Below are 20,374 nucleotides of genomic sequence, written 5' to 3'. Positions count from 1 at the left end.
CAGTCGGAAGTAAAGCAAGAACACCTTCCTCTCTGGGAAAAGCTTTCAGTGCTAATATAATGAATGATTTTTCAATATTTTTCAGAGAACACAGTTTGGATTTCTCTTTTGAATGCTAGTCCTTCCCCAGGCGCCGCCATTGTTTTGCAAAATAGTCCAGAGAGGCTTTCAACCAGATGGAGGCCGGACTGAAGCGAACGACAACCTGACATCAGGATGGTCAGATGGGGCTGACTTACACAGGGCTTGGGCAGCATTTTAGCATTAGTTATTTAGTATTAGGTAAGTTCACAGCTTGTCATCACGGCCACTCTAAATAATTGCTCCTGAAAGGGCCAGCTTTTCTTAGCCTGGTGACACTTGATTATAGCTCGGGGCAATAGAAGGCTGGTCGGATGTCCCGGAAGGGCGGGGGCTAGACGTGGGAATCACTGGACCGGAATGATCAATGGAGAACTACGCATTCATTCATGCTTCGTGGTTATATTAACGCTCATCCTGAAACTGTTTGGTTATGCGATGATGATAATAATATTCAATGTAAAATAGCGTCTGATCAGTACTCTGATTAGTATATTAGAATAATCCATATGATTGAAATCCAGACAAAATTAGATGTAATATATAGCTGTGTTTTCACTCCTATGTACACAATTCTTATTATTATTCATTTAGATTTCTATGATTAAAAACAGTTAATTTAAGATCAACCAGCAAGAACTAAACAAGAATATCTTGATAAAAACGTTTCCTTTGAAACTGTCAAAGGAATTCTATAATGCATTTCTAAAGTCTTTACCATCACTGTTATTTCTGCACTGAGTCTACTCAAAAAAAAAACTTGGCATGAAATATATTCAGCGTTGTGTTCCAAAATATTCTGTTTAAATGACAGAAAAGGGAAATGTGTTATATTTTGTAACTTAAGTCTCATCACGTGGAGCTGGGACTGAAGGCTGAAGACAGTGTACATCCTGCCCCCCAAAAACACATACCCATCGCTCCTACTTTAGAATAATATAGTTACCGTCTTGAAACTAACACTTTTTATTATTTTCTCAAAATGTATACTGGTCATGAATAGGTTGGCTGGTTGCTTGAATATTATCCTGATTGTATTCTCTAAGAATACTATCATTATCTATAACATCTGAAAGTTGCTTTCATGCTTGAAAATTCGAAGCAAGCATGAAATTCCAAAGTTCATTGACTACGGTCAATGGTAACTTTGGAATTAAAAACTTGATGATTTCCATTTGCTTTGTCTCCTTTGCCTTATTTTTTCAACGCAAAGTTAAGATATGCTTTATGATTGTACTGGGGCCACTTAACTGTGGTAAATTGAAATCTGTGAGGGAAATCTTTAAAATCTTATCAGGGACACACCATTGACATTGCGCAAACTGAAAAATGAAAAAATATAGTCCCAACATTCAGAAGGTCTTTGTAAAACTTTTATTCATAGAAACAAAAAAAAATATTCATCTGTAACGCTGGAGCTGAACTAACTACATCTGCAGTCACCTTGCAGACAAAGATCCCTACACACCAAAATAACACTTGTGGAGGCACACCGGAACTTAGTGCCATTACAATACTCAACATTGCATTTGCCTTACATAGCTGACCCTGAGTTTCAGCTACTGACTACTGTCTCGGGACCACTCAAACACAACAAATAGCATTACATAGGAAAAGCTCTGAATGTTTTGATATCATCTTAGGACCTGGTTGCTTTGTTTTCCTACTATGCTGTTCCTCTCAACCAACTACAGATTGCTAGGCTGAGCATAGTTCACTGTATGTGCATGCATTAATAATCTCTGATCCTCAGACACCTGATCTCTCTCTCTCTCTCTCTCTCTCTCTCTCTCTCTCTCTCTCTCTCTCTCTCTCTCTCTCTCTCTCTCTCTCTCTCTCTCTCTCTCTCACATTCACGCACAAACACAAAACCCGTCTTGAAACTCTATTCAGATTAACCTTTAGAAATCATTCACAAATTGAAAAAGTGAAAGTTGGTCTTGCCCTCAGAGTACAATTGCCACATGCTCAAGGGCTTCTTAGAAACACCTCACGCCGAAATAATGTGACATTTCAGGCACAATCATAGCCTGACTCCTGACACGTTTTGGACACAGTTGATAGAATGCAGTTATAGAACAGCTATACAATATGACGCTAGATTACGGTTATAGATTACAGTTATAGGAAAGTTATTATAATATGATTATAGAACACAGTTATACAATTTTATTATAGATTACAGATATAGAACACATGTGGGGCCGGGTATTAATTGTATTAATGGCACCATACCGCTGTACAAGGAGTCCTGACAACGACCTGTAGCGATCGATTAAAAAAAACGAATCTAAACAACGGTATACCTTGCATTCTCTAAACACAATTATTGTTTTGTACACCCACTCATAAAAGACGAAACACACTTCAGCCTCAATCACCAATGACAACAAATAACATAAGTAGTAGCGTATTTCAGTGTCAAGCCAATCGGAGACCCGTGGTTGCGTAACGGTTTGAGAGGTTCAGTTGAGTTTAAACGCACGTGACACGGGCGGGAAGTGATTATGCTAATGTGACCTTTGTGCTTGAATGACCGATGCTCAAGAATACATTTACATGTTCATAATTTATGGCAGCACCAGCTGAACTTTGGAGACACCACCAGAGCTGGAAGAAGGAGCTCACTGCTGAACGCCTCAAGTGAACTACGGACAACAAATACTAAAGACTTTGGGCTAAGGGAAGCAAAGACATGAACAGTTTGGGTATTTAGTAAGGCAAATTAGCTAAATCCCCCCCCCCCCCCCCCTCACACACACACACCCTAAGGTTGTAAAATGTGTGTTCTGGTTCTCCAGGGGGGCTCCAGGAGAGCTCTTCCCAAAGAGAACTTGTTGTGTTTAAATTGAATCAGTATTCTCGCCGGATTTAAAAGCCTTCCTTTGAAATCCACGCAAGGTCTTGTTTCACGGTGAAGAAGGAGAGGAGCAGGTTGGGTATTTCTATAGAGCTCAGAAGAGTAGCTTGACATGAGGGGCCGCTATCGGAGTGCTTTCAAGCTAAAGATGGGTTGAATTGATGTGATCTGAACAAAGTGTCGTAAAATAATATAGCTGTCATTTTACTCCTCCTTCATAAAGTAGAGTAGTTAGATAACTGCTACTTAAAGTGTAATTCCGGCAAAAGATTTAATCCAGGGTCTTTTACGGCATGAAAACATGTAAAATAAGCCCTCCAGACACTTGTTTTTGTTTATCTACCAGTATAGAGCTTGCCCGGAATAACGCTAAGAGCCCTAACGGCTCACATTGCATTGGCTAGGAGCATAGCGAACGCTTCCAAATCGGCCTTTTTTTAACCACTAATATTGCTCAAAATAGAACCAAACCTCTGCGTAAATGGCTACCATAAATAATGTAATAAGGGGCCAACAAATTTAACTTAAAAAATATTTTGTCTGTAACTTACATATGCAATTCCTTTCATTTCCATGTCATCACTCGCTAAATATGGTCACAACAGCCAAGTATCAAGAGGGGAGATTGTTGGCGCCTCTATTACATTATTTATCAGAGCCATTTAGGTGGGAGTGCACACTGATATGTTGTTTCCAGCTGTTGCGCGATGCTGGATTGTTATGCTGACGAGAGCTTGGAATAAATGGCATACACAAGTTTGTAAGAACAATTATTAGAGTTTAACATGCATTTGCATGGAAATATAAATTTCAAAACGTTCCTCCTCCGGTAATTGAAATGTCTGAACTTTCTGTAAACATAGACTTACCGGTAAGGCACAGACTTGTAAAACAGTATTTTTCAATAAACTCCCGGTACGCTCACTAAGTTCTTGATGCTTCGTTTTATGTGCAGGAATCCTTGTCATTCTACTGCAGCGGTTTGGTGCTATTTTGAGCAATATTTGTGGTTAAAAAAATTCCGATTTGGAAGTGTTCAATATGCACTTAGCCAATGCAAAGTAAGCCATGTGGGCTGTCAGCGTTGCTCCGGGCAGGCTGGCTCTGGGTTCCATTTTCAAATAATTTAAACAAGATTTGAGTTCCGAGTGAATCCAAACATGTCACAAAAATAAAGTGTCCTTTACAAATCTATGTTGTTGCTTTGGCAATCTGAACAATCTACTTTAGAGAATCTTCCACGGGAAAAAGTGTACAAGCTTAACTCTAAAGTAAAATAGAAATATGGGGACAGAAAACAATATAAATGGAATGAAATATAAACTAGTTATAATTAAATAATGCTCTAATATGGATAATACCTAGAACTGATAAGCTAGCTAGTTCAATAGCATGCCTTTGATTTTCTTCGGGCATTCAGTAGTTTGACAAAGGTCCCTCAGTTCCTATCTTGTAAACAACAGGACAAAATAAAAAATGTTACGTGTAGGATGTATCACTGCTCTCCTACTCTTAATGCTCACAAGAGATTAAAAGATCAAGAAGGAGCTGGAAGCTGAGCCGACAGAGGAGCTCTGAAATGGATGAGTTAAACTTTACAATGGATTTTATATTTTTCTACTGGCAACATGCACGGCCAGCTCGCCATTAACGAGCTCGCTGCGTTTTGTTCCAGCCGGCATCTGATCTGCAGCATTTAGTCCCAGAGCACAGAATAGATGGAGAGATAGGAGGTAGGTGTGGGGAGGGAGCTGCAGTAATGAGATAAAAGCAGCGATTACTGTTTCCTTGTCCAATATTGTATACTGCTTTATTAAAATGTCATGATCTTCAGCGTCAAGGTTGTTGGAAAAACATGTGCTTGTTGTTTGCATCTGTTGTTGTGACTTTATTTGCAAATGCAAGAAGGGGCCGTTTCGTGCTTGCACTGTGAAGTGGCCATGAACTTGCCTGAAGTCTTTCAAAAGTGTTTTTGTTGCTCAGACATCGTAAAAGACCAGTAACAACTCTTCCTTACGACGACAGCACTGTGTTTGCTTGACAGCTCCAGCACTCTTGTTTGAGAGGCCTTTGTGGCCGTTTCCCCAAACTTCACTATTAGGGATGAGGCACGGCAGTTTCAGATACTACATTGCAGTGCATATACTGACTCTTTTACATTTATCAGCAAGCTTCCTATTCAAACTGCTTTCCAAATGACTATTTTACCACCAGGTCTGGGTGTAGGCAGCCACCAGCCTTGTAATGGCTAATCAACGTCAAACCCGGTGGTACAATATTGGCCCTTTAACAAAGAATATATCAATACATTACCCATCACGATGAATGCCTACTAAATAGATAATGCAAGCACAAACTTGAATTAATCCACTGAATCAAATTAATTATTCTAATTGAATTGAGTCATCATCATTTAATTTTAAGTCATACTTATCCATTATTTTCAAAGAAAAATGGTTCCTAAGCTTTGGCTGAAAGTCTATTAGCAAATGATACTCGATATTTATTCATCCAATCCAAAGAAAGATCATGATATCTTGTGATTTAGCCAATATCCTTACTATTAACCGCAATTTTTACTCTCACTTTCTCTTTCATTTCTACACCTTTTCCCTATTATACTGCTATTTGGTCGGCGCTGCACTCCCAGCCACCTGGAAGGAGCTGTGTATTCCTGCTCTCAAGGTTTCCTTCCCCTTGGGATTAAGTGAGGTCTTCCTTTCCCCTTTCCAGGGTTTGGGTTTCGTGGGGGCATCATCCTACGTTGGCGGGCGACACCGCCTCTGAGGCCCTAACTGTGACAAAGCGGTTAGCCAAACAAAACTGGACGTGACAGAAATTCAAACTAGAAATCCAATGAAAAAAAGGCCCACTCCATTATAACAAAAGGCTGCCGGTGAACAGTTTTCTCTCCCTCGTCGTGTGTGTGATGCGGGTGTGCGACCTATCCATCGACAGTACACCTGTCCCACTGATAAGAGCAGAGATCATTGAGAAGCAAACTCACAGCTCCCTGGAACACATTTAGACGTTTCATATGGATGAAGGAGCAGTGGGAGTAGGAATATAAACACTACTCCTTGTAGAAGTAGTGGTGGTCCTCCACAGTATAGCTATTACCAGAGGTAGTATTTGTAGCATCAGTTTCAATATAGGAATACAAGATGCACTTCTTATAGTACCAGAAGTATTAGTAGTAAAAGTAGTGAAGTAGTAAATTATTATGAATAGTAGCAATAGTATCAGGAGGGGAAACAGTATATCTCTGCCATGGCAACAGCCACGATTAATTAAAACCCCTTCAAAATAACAACTTTGGACACTTACACCCTCCTTGAAAACAAGTACGCCTACAACCCAATAAAAAATCATTATCTGTCCATCTGCTTGTGGGACTGCAGTTTGGTGTGATAGTGTGGTGAATAATTCCTCTAGCCTGATTCGACGGCATCCATCTCAATAAGGGAAAACAGAGGACGAGCAAACTGTTCTGGCAACACTTTACACACACAGGCTGTTACATGCACTTATTTAGGAACACAGCATATGTCCGGTTTGTAAATGTAGGCCTATTATAGGCCGTTTTTTGTTTTTGTTGGTTGCTTTGGCCCTTCTCTCCATATATCACCATTGTATATTACACTTTTTTGCCCTGTATACTCATGGAATACGAAATTGTAGTATTTTATTTGCTATTGAAAACCTAATTATTTCCCTCTCTGTGAGATAATTGAGTCCATCGTCCGTCCACACGCTATATTTAGTTTGAAACATCTGGCCGTGGCTGGAGTGAACAGTGAGAATATTAGCATCTCTCTCTCCCTCCCCCCCCCGCCCCCCTCTCTCTTCTCTTTGAAACATCTGGCCCTGCCTGGAGGGAGGTAGCAGTGAGGAAATGAGAATCTCTCTCTCTCTCTCTCTGGCGATGAGAAAGAGTTGGCTAAGCCCATCAGCCAATCTGCCGGCACGACTCCCGTCCTCCGCTGTCCGGGTGTCTCTTATTTAGACCGCCGCTCGCTGAAATCACCACGAGGGGTTGGGGAGCGAACAGGCGTCCCCCTCCGCGCCGCGATAATGACGGCCGCACCTCCACACGCAGATTTGGAGCGGGCAGAGATCGGTGTGAGAATTGGCCAAGATGTGATGGTGCCAAGGATATACCTTTGTTCACACTGAAAGGTGGATGTTATTATATATATATATATATATATATATATATATATATATATATATATATATATATATATATATATATATATATATATATATATATATATATATATATATATATATACACACACACACACATAGAAATGCATTTGTATACCTGTGTTCTACAGACAGACTATACATTTAGCTATAGGGATGTGATGATGAGTAGTATATATATAAACTTAAATGTATATCTTATGTATAGGAAGGCTTTATAAATAGAATATCAGCCAATAATGCAAATACACTGTATATATATATAGGTCCATATACTCATTAAAATACATGTGTTACGTAATTGTATGCTATTGTATGTATGTAGGTCCATATATAAACCAACAATTATAGACATGTATACATTATCTACAGGTAGGCTATATAATTAGATTATCAGCACATGCATACATATGCATACAAACATATAGCAGCAAGCAAAACAGCAGCAAAAATCTACGGCATAAAAAAACACATCGCATACATTCATGATCCTGCCAATATACACCACTGCCTGTCGTTCCCCATCTACGCCAACATCCCCTCTGTCTCTCTCCCACACACACGCGCGCCCCCATAGCGTAGCAGTGTGCACGTCTCCCGCTTACAGACCCCCCCGCACACACACACACACACGCGCGCCCGCGCACACACACACGCTCACACACACTAGGGCTCTCTCACACACACACACACACACACACACACACACACACACACACACACACACACACACACACACACACACACACACACACACACACACACACACACACACACAGTGTCTTCACATCACCAGCCTCGACTGGCTGCAAACCTCCCTCCTCTCTGCACAGATCCCAGCCTTCTGTTCCTACTGGATGTTTGCACACCTTTTTCCACAGCCTTCATTCCGTAAAGAAGAAATTAAAAAAAGGGCTGTCCACGAGCTACTTTTCTTTATGTCTGTTTGCCGCTTTATTTGACATTTCTTTGGGCATACATCCGATTTCTTGGGTTGCCAGGGAGAGCGCATAATTTCTGGATAACTCCCCATCTGCGTCTCAAGTTAAACGCTGCGTCTCTCTCGACGACGGGTCGCGTTTTAACACGCGTCCGTCTCCTTTTCCAAAAAGTTGTGCAGCTCTATGCGTGATAAGTGCGGTGTTGTGCAGCACCAGGACCGCGGACCCGCGCGGCGTGGCTCCGCGTCGCGTCCACACCGATCCCCAAGAGGGAGAAGAGCAGGTGAACCCGCTCCAGTGTGCGCGTCTGTCTGCAAAAGACGCCTGCTGCGTTGCGTCGCCACCGTCAGCGGTGAACGGCGAGACTTCTTGGGAGGAAACAACCGGGGGACCAAGTCTTGAGCTGTGCACCGGACGTCAGGGGGTTGTGAACCAGATGCATCGACATGGGTGAGTGGACATGCAAAGTCTGGTTAAAAAAACATGCCTGATTGATTGCTATGTTTCGACAAAGTGGGAGCAACGATGGTCGGTGAGCCACAGTGGGCGACGTGATGATGATGGTCCGTTGGCTGCATGGAGATTATTTTTTTCGCTCCCATATGATCACACATGCAGCAGATTTTGGATAACTGGATCATAGACGTGCACGTTTATTGGATTCATTATTATTGTCCCTCCGGGCCAACTATTGTGTCGTAATGATTGGCGTTTATATACTTGATGGGGATTTTTTAGTTTCTGGGTTGAAGCAAATGTTCATTAAAACATTATGCGCATCGGAGGACAGACAAACTATCGCAGATTTCTTCTACCGCTTTAGCGCACTGTGGGCTATCACATAACAGCCATTTCCTGCGATACAGATACAAATGTGCATTTTCCTTCTTTCAATATCAAATGTATGGATTCATCGTAAAAAACTACTTGGACATCATGGCGCAAAAATCCCTCTCCATCCAAAATCATAAAAAAGCATCAAAGTTGAAACTCTATCTCTGCGACGCCTACACTCGGTGTCCATAAGCCCAACATGCACACAGCATAGCCTGCATACCTCTCACCCACTCCATTTCACCAACAAGCAACAACACACATACACACACATTTGATGTACCAACCTGTGACACAGAATGCAACAACAATGTCTGAAGGGACCTCAATCCCAAAATCCATTACCCATTTATTAGAAGTAGCCTATGTTTAGCTCTTTGAAAGGGTTGTATACATTACAGACTGCAGAGGGGAAAACAAATTTGTCATCATTAATTGAGTGGGTATAATTTGCTGTTATGGAACATAAGATCAAGTTGACAGCACATCAGGTTGAGGAATTAGGTGAAGCACTTAGTCGCAGAACAAAAGGGCCGTCGCACCACCTGCCATCGCCTTCGTTTAATAAAGCCATCCATCGCTCACCCATAGCCTTCACCGGCTTATTAAGCCCCCCACCAATTCTCTCAAACTCACCCGGAAACTATCTGATTCATGCCGTGATTTATGCACCCGCCCTTTCATCTAAAACAATCCTACTGCATAATGGACACGGGAGAATGTAGAAAGTTGTCAATCTAAAATAAATGGCTTGATTGTTTAGCTGCAAAAGGGATGGTGGACGGCCAAAGGGGGGGTTAACACAAGCCGGGTGTTGAATACAATATCCCCCGAGCGCAGCGCTGGGGTCTGCCTTCACCCGGAGCCATCTTGAACGTTGCTCCAACGTTGAGTCTGAAACACGATGAACAAAAAATTCTGAGTGAAAAGGAGAAGAGCGTGAGGGCACAGGAGTACGCAGCAGCCTAGACCTCAAGAAGGTCGGGGTGGGGGTGGGGGGTGGGGGGGTGAACACATTCTTTCAATTTGTTGCAGTCAGCCGTTTTACCTCAAAACACCAAAAGCGTTTTACCTCAAAACACCAAAAGAGTTAGCGGCGGGATAGTCTAGGGGCGAGGGTGTTTTGAATCCCAGTTAGTTTGGGGTTTGATCCCCCAATGTTGCCCTGGGCCCTACCCTACCTATGGGCGTCCTGGAGCAAGATGCTCGCTCCTACCCACTCTTAAGGGGCCTGAACACGGCCACTATACCAACACCGACCATAAGTACACTGGTTCAACATCAGAAACAAGAAACTGCCATCAACCGCCAAGGGGATTGGCAGTCTGCTGCCATTGTTGGTGTTTGTTGGGGCATTGTGTAAACACCATAAGGGACTGTGGATAAAAGCTTCTGCTACATCAGTGTTTCTCAATTAGGGGTACATTGAAGGATTGCAGGAGGGAGGGGAAAGAAGGAAAAGAATGAAAAATGAAACCGTGGTTGCATGAAGCCTGAAGTGTCTTTTTTTTTCTAGGACAAAGCTTTCTCACTTCAGGTCAGGCCAGGTTCAGCAACAAGTATGGCTGAATGCATTTTTTACCTTTAGAAATATTTTCACACCACTGAAAGGGGTACTTTGCTGAAAGAAATATCTCCATGGCAGGACATTGGTGAAAAAAAATCGGAGAACCACTGCGCTCAATGACTAATAGCATAGGACCGTGATTTCATTATGTCTGCTCATCAGATGGCCTTGTGGTCCTAAACAGTGAGGAGGGGGGGATTCAGGATGACTGCGTTGTGTATCCACTCTTGCTCCCTTCCCTCCTCTAAACACATTTATCTGTAAACAGTGAACATGCTTAAATATTTGAATGTGTAAAGTGCATATGTGTCTGTGCGTGTGACCTGTGTTGGACTACTGCTCAAGTATGCTATTATGCTATTAGTCATTGAGCGCAGTGGTTCTCAGACTTTTCTTCACTAATGTCCTACCTTGGAGATATTTCTTTCAACAAAGAACCCCTATCAGTGGCACAAAACATTTTCTAGAGCTAAAAAATGCATTCAGCCAGCCTTCTTGAGTTGCTGATCCTGGTCTGACCTGAAGTGAGAAAGCTTCATGCAACCACTGTTAGGTAATTTCTCCTTCGTACATTTTGGTGTTTATTACCATTCATTTTCGCAGATTTGACTAGTACTAGTACGAGTACTAGTACTGCTGACCTAGAAGTATACCAGCAGGGGTGTTTCTTCATTTTACAAGTACGGTAAAATGAGTAGTATCAAATATTAATAGTGCTGTTCTATTAACGCTCTAGTTATGCAGTTCTAGTTCTGAAATAATAGTACTACCACTCTCGTCTAATACTACAGCACTAGGAAACTGCCTTTAGCAATGCGGAGAGTACTCTTACTGTTTATGAGGTACCACTTCATCTCCTAAAACTATTTCTTCCCAACCAATACTCATCTAGTACGACTAACTCTATGTGCTGCTACCATTCGTGAAGTACTACTGAGATGCTGTAGTCTACAGCCTAACATTCAAACCAGAAGGGCAATAAACCAGTAAAGAATCAGTACACACGTCCCACTCCACCATGGAGATGATGGGATCTCACAGCACTAGTGGGTGCTAGTACTCTACTCATTCCCCCTGCATGAATAAAACCTCGGCTCAGGCAAACATATACAATACGGTGAGTGGTAATTCACGCCGTTAATGGAACGCTCCCCGTGTGTGCTTGGCTCTCTTCAACCACCAGCATCGCGAGCCTACTCCGCAGCGTGCGGAACTGCCACCGAGGGCTGCCCTTTGATTGACAGAGAGCCATGTTGAACATCGCGTGGGGAACATGACCTCCTTACACCCATCGTAACGGGCTGATGATGACTCATTTGGGGGCGGGTGTGTGTGTGTGCATTCCAACACCTGTTAGACGCAATCCGGCAGGGTTCGATTAAAGCAGGGCCAAGTAGACAACGTTTAGGATGCACAGGTTGTATAGAGATTAGATGAGGCAGTCTGTGCTGTCAGGCAGATGGGTGATTTGTTTGTTTGTTGTTTTTACTGTGTCATGGAGACAGTATGTAATATTGCGACCGGTTTTACTTTTAATGAATATTCACGAGTAGATTCGGAATAAGCAAAGGCGACTTTATTTTCCATGCTAATAAAGCTCTTTTGAATTGATAAGAGAGAGAGAGAGAGAGAGAGAGAGAGAGAGAGAGAGAGAGAGAGAGAGAGAGAGAGAGAGAGAGAGAGAGAGAGAGAGAGAGAGAGAGAGAGAGAGAGAGAGAGACAGGGGGTGCGAGCGGAAAGAAAGACAGAGGGAGACAAAGAGTTTATTGTCAATGTGGCAGACAGTGATAGACATAGAAAATGAGAAAAAATATCTCAAAGTTAGAATTTTAAAACACGTTGGCTTGAATAGCAGACGGGGAAATAGTAGAAAAGGGGAAATAATAAATGAGTTGATTTTCTCTATGGCTTCACTTCAAAGTTAAACCTGCAGGGTATAGGGAACTTAAGATGTATAGAAAAAAATTCTTAGTACTAAACTCATTTTTAGAATGTATACTACAACTTTAAAAACAATACACATTTTAGAATGATTTAACGATAAAAAACTACAATATGAGGCTTTTCCTCACTATACAGACATTTTCTTTATATTTTTACAGGGAAATCATAATCGGATAAAGCAGGTAATAAATAATAATAAATTCATACCATCATTCACGGACATAACTCTATTACTGTCATGGTCACCGTGCAGAGTGAGTTATTGCTATTCAGATGATAAGGAGGTGTGTGCGTGTGTGTGTGTGTGTCTGTGTGTGTGTGAAGGGTGTTTGCGCAGCGCACTCTATTTTGTGCAAGCTTCTACATTGCGATACGATCAACGAATATTCACTTCAAGCATGTGTGTGCTTAGCATATTTTAGCTTCCTTCCTGACTGTTTACTCTGTTATTTTGCCACAGAGAGGTTATTTACATATTAATACTCAACACTCAACATTAGTTACATACTTATACTGAACACATACGTTTTATACTTATACGAAACACATTAGTTATATGCCTAAACATATTAGTTATACACTTATAATAAAGACATTAGTTATATGCTAATGCTTAACACATTAGTTACATATTACGTTACACACTAGTTACACACTAATAATTAACACATTAGTTATATGCTAATACTTAACATATTAGTTACACATTAATATTAAACACATTAGTTATATGCTAATACTTAAAACATTAGTTACACACCATTATTAAACGCATTAGTTATATGCTAATACTTAACCCATTAGTAACACACCAACATTGAACACATTAGTTAAACCAATACTTAACACACTAGTTACATATTACGTTACACATTAATATTAAAAACATTAGTTATATGCTAATATTAACCACATAAGTTCCATGCTAATCAGGGGTGGGAATGACAGGGTACCTCACCATACGGTACGTGATCCATGGCCCACAAAACCAATAATCTCACAAGCGATTCTCCAATAATCGATATAATGTGGGACAATCCTATAACAATGCATCACGATTAATGTCTGACTATGGATAATATAGATTTGTTTTTTTATTATAGATGCACAGTGTATCAATTTTCATATTGCACGAAGAAGGCCGATGATATACCGCCGTATTGATATTATGTCCAACCCCACATTAGTTACATGCTAATACTAACCACATTAGTTACATGCTAATACTAAACACATTAGTTACATGCTAATACTAAACTCATTAGTTAGACGCTAAAACCAAACACATTAGTTACACACTTATACTTAACACATTAGTTACATACTTATGCTAAACACATTATTTATATTAAACACATTACTCACGTAGGAACCCTTATAAAGTTCTAAATAACATAAATACTTAAGAATTTAACCTGTATTAAAACGTAATCAGCACATACGTTGTAGAAATACATAGTAATGCATGAATCAAATCATAGTTAATCACCGTTTATCTGACTAGACGCAATTCAAGTAAAATAAAGTACGTTAACTTTAACGAAGTAAGTAAAGTAGAACAAAGTAAGGAAATGTACACAAAGTAAGTAAATTGAAACAAAATACGTGCCATCAGTATAGCACAATGCCTATGTCAGGCCCAACATTGAATACACGTTGCTGCTTTACAGAGGAAACGGTTCGTACGGAACTCTGTAATCACTGAGATCATGAATGCCAGAATTAGATTAGCAGCATTAGCATGGTATCAGGCCTTAATGGAACTCTTAATGTGAGTGGAGAGGAATACTCAACTAGTCATCAATCTCTCCGTCTCCTCTGATTATAGAATACATACAAAGTCGCCGCCCAAGCCAATGGTTCGGACGAAGCAAATTCGGCTAATTTGCGGGTTCACTCAAGGTTTAATATTGTAACTTTTGCGCAGAAATAGGCGGTTGCTAACATCGAAAGGGTAATCCAGTTTGTATATCTCCAAGTGAATTTTCACAGCTTGCCAGCCATCCATTCATTCCTTTTTCCATTCATTCCGTTGATTCACCCTTTGCTCTGTATGTTGATCGGGATATAAACACAAACACACCTTTAAGTGGTGCCTTAATGCCCCTCCAAGTGCACTTCTCCAGCCTAGCCTCCATACATTGAGGGGCTTTCCTCATCCAATCCTCTACCTCTCCTCTACCTTGACCAGACCTTCATTCCTTTATTGTTCACAATCAGAAAACGGATTAATTGAGGTCACAAAATGTGTAATGATTTAATTTTGGCATTTACTACATGCTGTCTAATCCTGGCAGTATCTCACTGACAATTACAGGTGCCGCGGCTTAAAGTGTTGAGATGTACCGCCCCTCCCCACACACACGCCCCAGCTCAGCCGTATTCACCCCAGCTGCACATCAAGTGCAACAGATGTTGTAAAATAAGCTTTTATCGTAACTCACTAGGATGCTTTTCTTCCGCTGCTCCATGCGTTGGCCATGAGTCGAAAATGACTGCCCTATTGGACTGTTTAATTAATGAGAGTTAAATCATCAGGTTATAAGTGCATAAAAAAGGAAATAAAAGTACCTCATTTCAATATCGCTACGCCAGCGAGTGCAATAACTCAGCGTTGCATGATGGGAAACCTCAACCCGATAGTATGTCATATCTGTCCTGAGAATATTTTTTAATCTCATGCGCCTTAAATCTGTGCGAACACACACTCAATGATGTAATACATCATGCATGCACACACAGACCCCCCCCCCCCCCCCCCCCCCCCCACCCCCCCACACACACACACACACACACACACACACAGTGTAGCAGCCGGGAGGTTTTATGTTTTTTTGCTTGCATCAGCTCTAATTCCACACCGCCACGCTATAAAGCGCCAGGCTGCTGTTACCGTGAGCGACTGTCTTTGGGCGGGCAAGGGGTGGGGATGGTGGAGCGGGGAGAGGTGGTGGTGGAGGAGGGGTGGGAGCTGATGGTCGTTTTGGAGCAGTGGCTGGTGGTTTAGAGGGGGGAGGTGGTGGTGGAGTAGTGGTGGTGGAGGTGTAGTGGTGGGAGGTGGTGGTGGTTTAGAGGGGGGAGGTGGTGGTGGAGTAGTGGTGGTGGAGGTGTAGTGGTGGGAGGTGGTGGTGGAGGTGTAGTGGTGGGAGGTGGTGGTGGTGGAGGTGGAGTGGTGGTGGTGGAGTGGTGGGAGGTGGTGGTGGTGGAGTGGTGGGAGGTGGTGGTGGAGGTGTAGTGGTGGGAGGTGGTGGTGGTGGGAGGTGGTGGTGGTGGAGGTGTAGTGGTGGGAGGTGGTGGTGGTGGGAGGTGGTGGTGGTGGAGGTGTAGTGGTGGGAGGTGGTGGTGGTGGGAGGTGGTGGTGGTGGAGGTGTAGTGGTGGGAGGTGGTGGTGGTGGAGGTGTAGTGGTGGGAGGTGGTGGTGGTGGAGTGGTGGGAGGTGGAGGTGGTGGGAGGTGGTGGTGGTGGAGTGGTGGAGTGGTGGGAGGTGGGAGGAGGTGGTGGTGGTGGAGTGGTGGTGGTGGTGGTGGAGTGGTGGTGGTGGTGGTGGTGGTGGTGGTGGAGTGGTGGTGGTGGTGGAGTGGTGGTGGTGGAGTGGTGGGAGGTGGTGGAGGTGGTGGGAGGTGGTGGAGTGGTGGGAGGTGGTGGAGGTGGTGGGAGGTGGTGGAGTGGTGGAGTGGTGGGAGGTGGTGGTGGTGGGAGGTGGTGGTGGTGGAGTGGTGGGAGGTGGTGGTGGTGGAGCAGTGGGAGGTGGAGCAGTGGTGGGGGTAGAGTGGCGGGAGGCGGGAGGCGGTAGTAGCCAAAGGTTAAGTGCTACGTTTGGGGGAGGCGTAAGGCGAAACAAAGAGAGTGCTGCCACTGTTCATCCATGTGGCCCCCCTCCCTCCAGACCATCACACGCCGTCCCATGCTCCATCACTGCTCTCCGCCCCAGCCAGCTCCCGGGCTGATGTGTCATGTCGAGCACGCAGGAGGCGTTCCCTGTTTAATGCAGTGTAATGATTGTTACGCTGTGGTTTTCCCAAGATCAATTTGTTATTTCCCCGCCCTCGTTTCTATTGTGTGGTGTCCCCTTTTTTCCCCCGCAAGTCACGCTCCAGGCTGTGTACAGTTTGGATCAGAGTGCCTGTACCGGTGCACGTGTGAGTGTTCCCCATATCAACCATCCCCGGTATCAAAAAGGGTTGGATCGTTGCTGTACTGTCTCCCAGTGCGCACATTGTACGTTTTATATATGGAGGGCTGGGAGGTGTATGTGTGCGCTATGCTTTTCTTCATATCAGTGTTCCGAGAATAGGTTTCTATGTCTTGATATTTAAAAAATGATCTAAAAACATCTCAAACTGAAAAATGTCACTGTCTGCACAATTCTTTGAACTCTCTGATGTCTTATTTGTTCTGTGTTTTAGTTCATTGTTGTGTGTTAGCTTTTTGTGTTATGTTTTCTCAGTGCTGAAATATCATACCACTCATCTTGACCAGGACTCCCTGGAAGAGGAGATATTGTATCTCAAAGGGACCTCCCTGGTTATATAAAGGATATATATATGAAAAAGAATCTTATATATTATATATCAGCAATTTGATATATTGCTTTCCCCCCCCCCTGCCTGTAAGTCTTCCTCTTGCTAAATAAAGCTTCTCTTAATATTAAGGTTACCAAGGTTAGTATACAAAATAATGTAAAGATTTGGGCTGTTTTGTTTCAAACCCACTCTCCCCTCCGCTCTCTCACTCAAAAACTCATCTTACCAACAGCCGCTTTAAGCAGCAGGAAAACAATAAGGGATATAATAATACATACAGAACGATGCGTATTCCCGTCGCATATATGTCACGGATACAGTGCTCATTCCCATGACATCTCCCCGCACCCCTGATATGAAGAGAAGGCTCCATATCTATATTCATAAACCTCCTCCAGCTTCAATAAACTATATTGGAAAAGCCTAATATGGACACGTAGCACATTCCCTTAGCTTATCTGTGTTTTTTTCCATGACAATCTCCAACTGCAGAGAGAGAAAGAGAGAAGCCTCTGGAAGCAACGCGCGCTTTTGCCGTTGCGTAACTTCACCTGTGGTACAAAGTCTGCGCGGTTCTCCTGAAAACACCGGGCTATATTTGTGTTGACTTTGGGGAGTCACTTGATTTCTTTGAAGTGCTTCACTGCTTCGGGGGTGCTAGCCCTGCTTGGCCACCACAGCTCGGCACTCTGGGTAATAGTCTTTGCGTCAGTGCGCCGTGAATTCAAATGAAATACAAACTTGTCGGACGGCCAAGCACGGGCGACAGCCGAGTCCACTGTGTCGAGAGGAAGGGGGGATAGGGGGAGAAGGGGGGATGGAGAGAGAGACAGAGAGAGAGAGAGGGGGAGAGAGAAAGAGGGAGAAAGTGAGGGGAAAGGAGAGAGAGAGAGAAAAAGAGGGGGAGAAAAGGAGAGAGAAAGAGAGAGGGGAAAGAGGGACAGGGAGAAGGGAAGGAAGAAAGAAAGAGAGGAAGGGAGAGAGAGAACGAGAGGGGGAGAGAGAGAGAGATAGAGGGGGAAAGAGAGAGAAAGGGGAGGGTGGGAGAGAGAGGGAGGGGAGGGTTGGGGAGAGAGTTGGGGCGAGAGAGTGGAGGGCGGGAGAGTGAGCTGGTGGGTAGAGAGAGAGAGATGGGGGCTGGGAGAGAGAGTTGGGGGGAGAGAGAGGGGAGGGTGGAAGAGAGAGTTGGGGGGGGGAGAGATGGACTGAATGAGCTGCCACTGTCCTGAGTCACATTTCTGGAGGACTCCAGAACAAGCCCAAAGAACCTTGGGACATTTGGAAAGGGAAAATAGTTAGAGCAGATTTCTTAATGAGGCTCTTGTCATACGGATCATTGAGAATATATTCAGCTTTTTTCATTGGCCAAAATAAAACCCAAAATAGAATATAAAATATGGTAACAACGTGATAAAACACAGTGATATCATAGTGTAAAGTGGACCAATGTCTAGTCTTCAGACCAAAACGAATAATAATAAATCAGTACTATTTCAACAAGCTATTTTGTTTTACAACCAAATATAGTCAAACTAATACTTTTTAATTTGGCTTATAGTTATAGGAACAAACAAATAATAAATAATTAAGCTGTCGAGAAGTCTGACCGTTCTGCGTGCATGGTGATGCGTCTCATACAAAAGAACATACAGTGTATTGTATTTTTGTCTTTATCCGCCTACACTTTGAGAGACAACTTCTCATTTTGGAGAATACATTGGAAGGATCTGTGTGTGTGTGTGTGTGTGTGTGTGTGTGTGTGTGTGTGTGTGTGTGTGTGTGTGTGTGTGTGTGTGTGTGTGTGTGTGTGTGTGTGTGTGTGTGTGTGTGTTGGTTAGTGCTGAGCCCTAATATTTGGGTATTCATTTGCAGGTATTCAAAGCTCAATCTAAGATTGAAATGCAATTTCTTCCTTCTTTTTTTATAAGATAATAATAATCAATGCAAGATATATTTGCGAGCGGCACGTAGAAGGTTAGGTTACATTACACTGAAATCCCAGGGATAAAATACTATTATACATATATGCAAGAGATGTCCTTCAGTCACGGAATGCTCCATGTCGGGGAACCAATCAGCACGGCATGAAAAAATAAGCCATAAGGCATCTAAATCCAACACAAATCATTAGTAACTCAGGCTAGGCTCTACATACTACTCAACGCATGGCAGTGATGTTCTATCTTAGCTTTAAAGATAAGATAGTACTTTATTAATCACAGAAAGGGATTTCTTTGACTGAAAATATAGCTTTTCAAGCTAAATGATTCCTTGTTTCTTCCTTTTTGCGTAATTAAAATAAAACTGTAGGAAGGAAAAGTGATAAATTGATAAAAACGATTCTGCAGCAGTGGTGCCCACCGGCTCTGATTCAGGCCTGAGAAATATATGGAGAGTGAAGGGACATTCTTTTTCTATGAATATTCAAACATTCATTCTGAGCCTTAACGTTAATCCAAATCTTGAAATGATGTATTGGAGCCAGCCCTAGTGCGCGTGCACGTGCGTATGAATGTTATGAGTGTAACTCATGTGAGAATAGCAATTTGTGTGGATATTTATAGAATATATCTACACCCGAGCAATTCAATTCAGACATGCGCCCGGCATTGGCCTGTCTTTGAACCTCATTGGCCTGAACATCATTCTCTCAGAGACTACCTAGGTGTCTTTATCGACTTTACCTAATACACTGCGGACAAAAGGCAGGCTAAGGCTGGGGGCAGGACGGTGTACAGGTGAGGGTGTTAGACTCCCTGCCTTAAGGATGCCTGGATCGATCTCCAAGGTCCACCGACGACCCTGTAAGCAAGCCGTGCTAACCCCCTAGCTGCACCTTAATCACACGGATCTGAATCCACCACTCCGAAAAAAAGAAAAGAGATGCCAAACGGCTAAATAAATCACTCGATAAGCAAATAAGTCATGTTCACCGACTGCAAGGCTACCGTGCCAGATTAAGCGGCCTGGTAAAGATCCGACATGCCGCAGGGCATTAGCTGTGTCTCTCTGCCGTGCCGCGCTCCATGACCGGTAATGACCCTGTGATGGATCCGAGAGACCGCCATCCCTCTCTCAGTCTCCCCCTCCTCCCTCTCTCTGTGCTGTAAAAAGACCCCCATGGGTGCCCCCCTGATACAGTCCTGTCCAATGAGTTTCTATCACCCTCTGCGCGGAAATCCATACGGCGCCGCGGCACGCTAATTAAAGTGGTTGTCCTGCGAAGGCGTCGATGAGCTCCAGCAGTGAGGGAACAGCAATAGCCCCTTACAACGGGCCAAGGGATTTCTTTCAGTTTTTAATGCGCCAAAGTATTTCTCCATCTCTGCCCCCCCATTACCCCCCCCACCCCTCTCCCCCCGGCCAACACCCCCCCCCCCCCCCCCCCCCCCCCTTCTACTTGAAATATTTAGCG

General features: G+C 43.2%; 1 protein-coding gene across 2 annotated transcripts in view; it reads left to right on the top strand.

Annotated features, from left to right (window-relative positions):
- Positions 1–7,930: 7,930 nt before the first annotated feature.
- lrrtm4l1 (leucine rich repeat transmembrane neuronal 4 like 1) overlaps positions 7,931–20,374 on the top strand; it is a 61,131-nt gene continuing 48,687 nt past the window's right edge. For both annotated transcript variants that reach the window (XM_030341616.1, XM_030341617.1), the window contains exon 1: positions 7,931–8,541. In XM_030341616.1, the coding sequence (XP_030197476.1) occupies positions 8,538–8,541 (4 nt within the window). In that variant the 5' untranslated portion in view covers positions 7,931–8,537. The remainder of the gene's footprint in view (positions 8,542–20,374) is intronic.

Source organism: Gadus morhua, chromosome 19 (assembly GCF_902167405.1).
Source record: "Gadus morhua chromosome 19, gadMor3.0, whole genome shotgun sequence".
NCBI classification, from domain to species: domain Eukaryota; kingdom Metazoa; phylum Chordata; class Actinopteri; order Gadiformes; family Gadidae; genus Gadus; species Gadus morhua.
The sequence above is the reverse complement of the archived record's forward strand: the minus strand, read 5'-3'. Positions and strand labels throughout refer to the sequence as shown.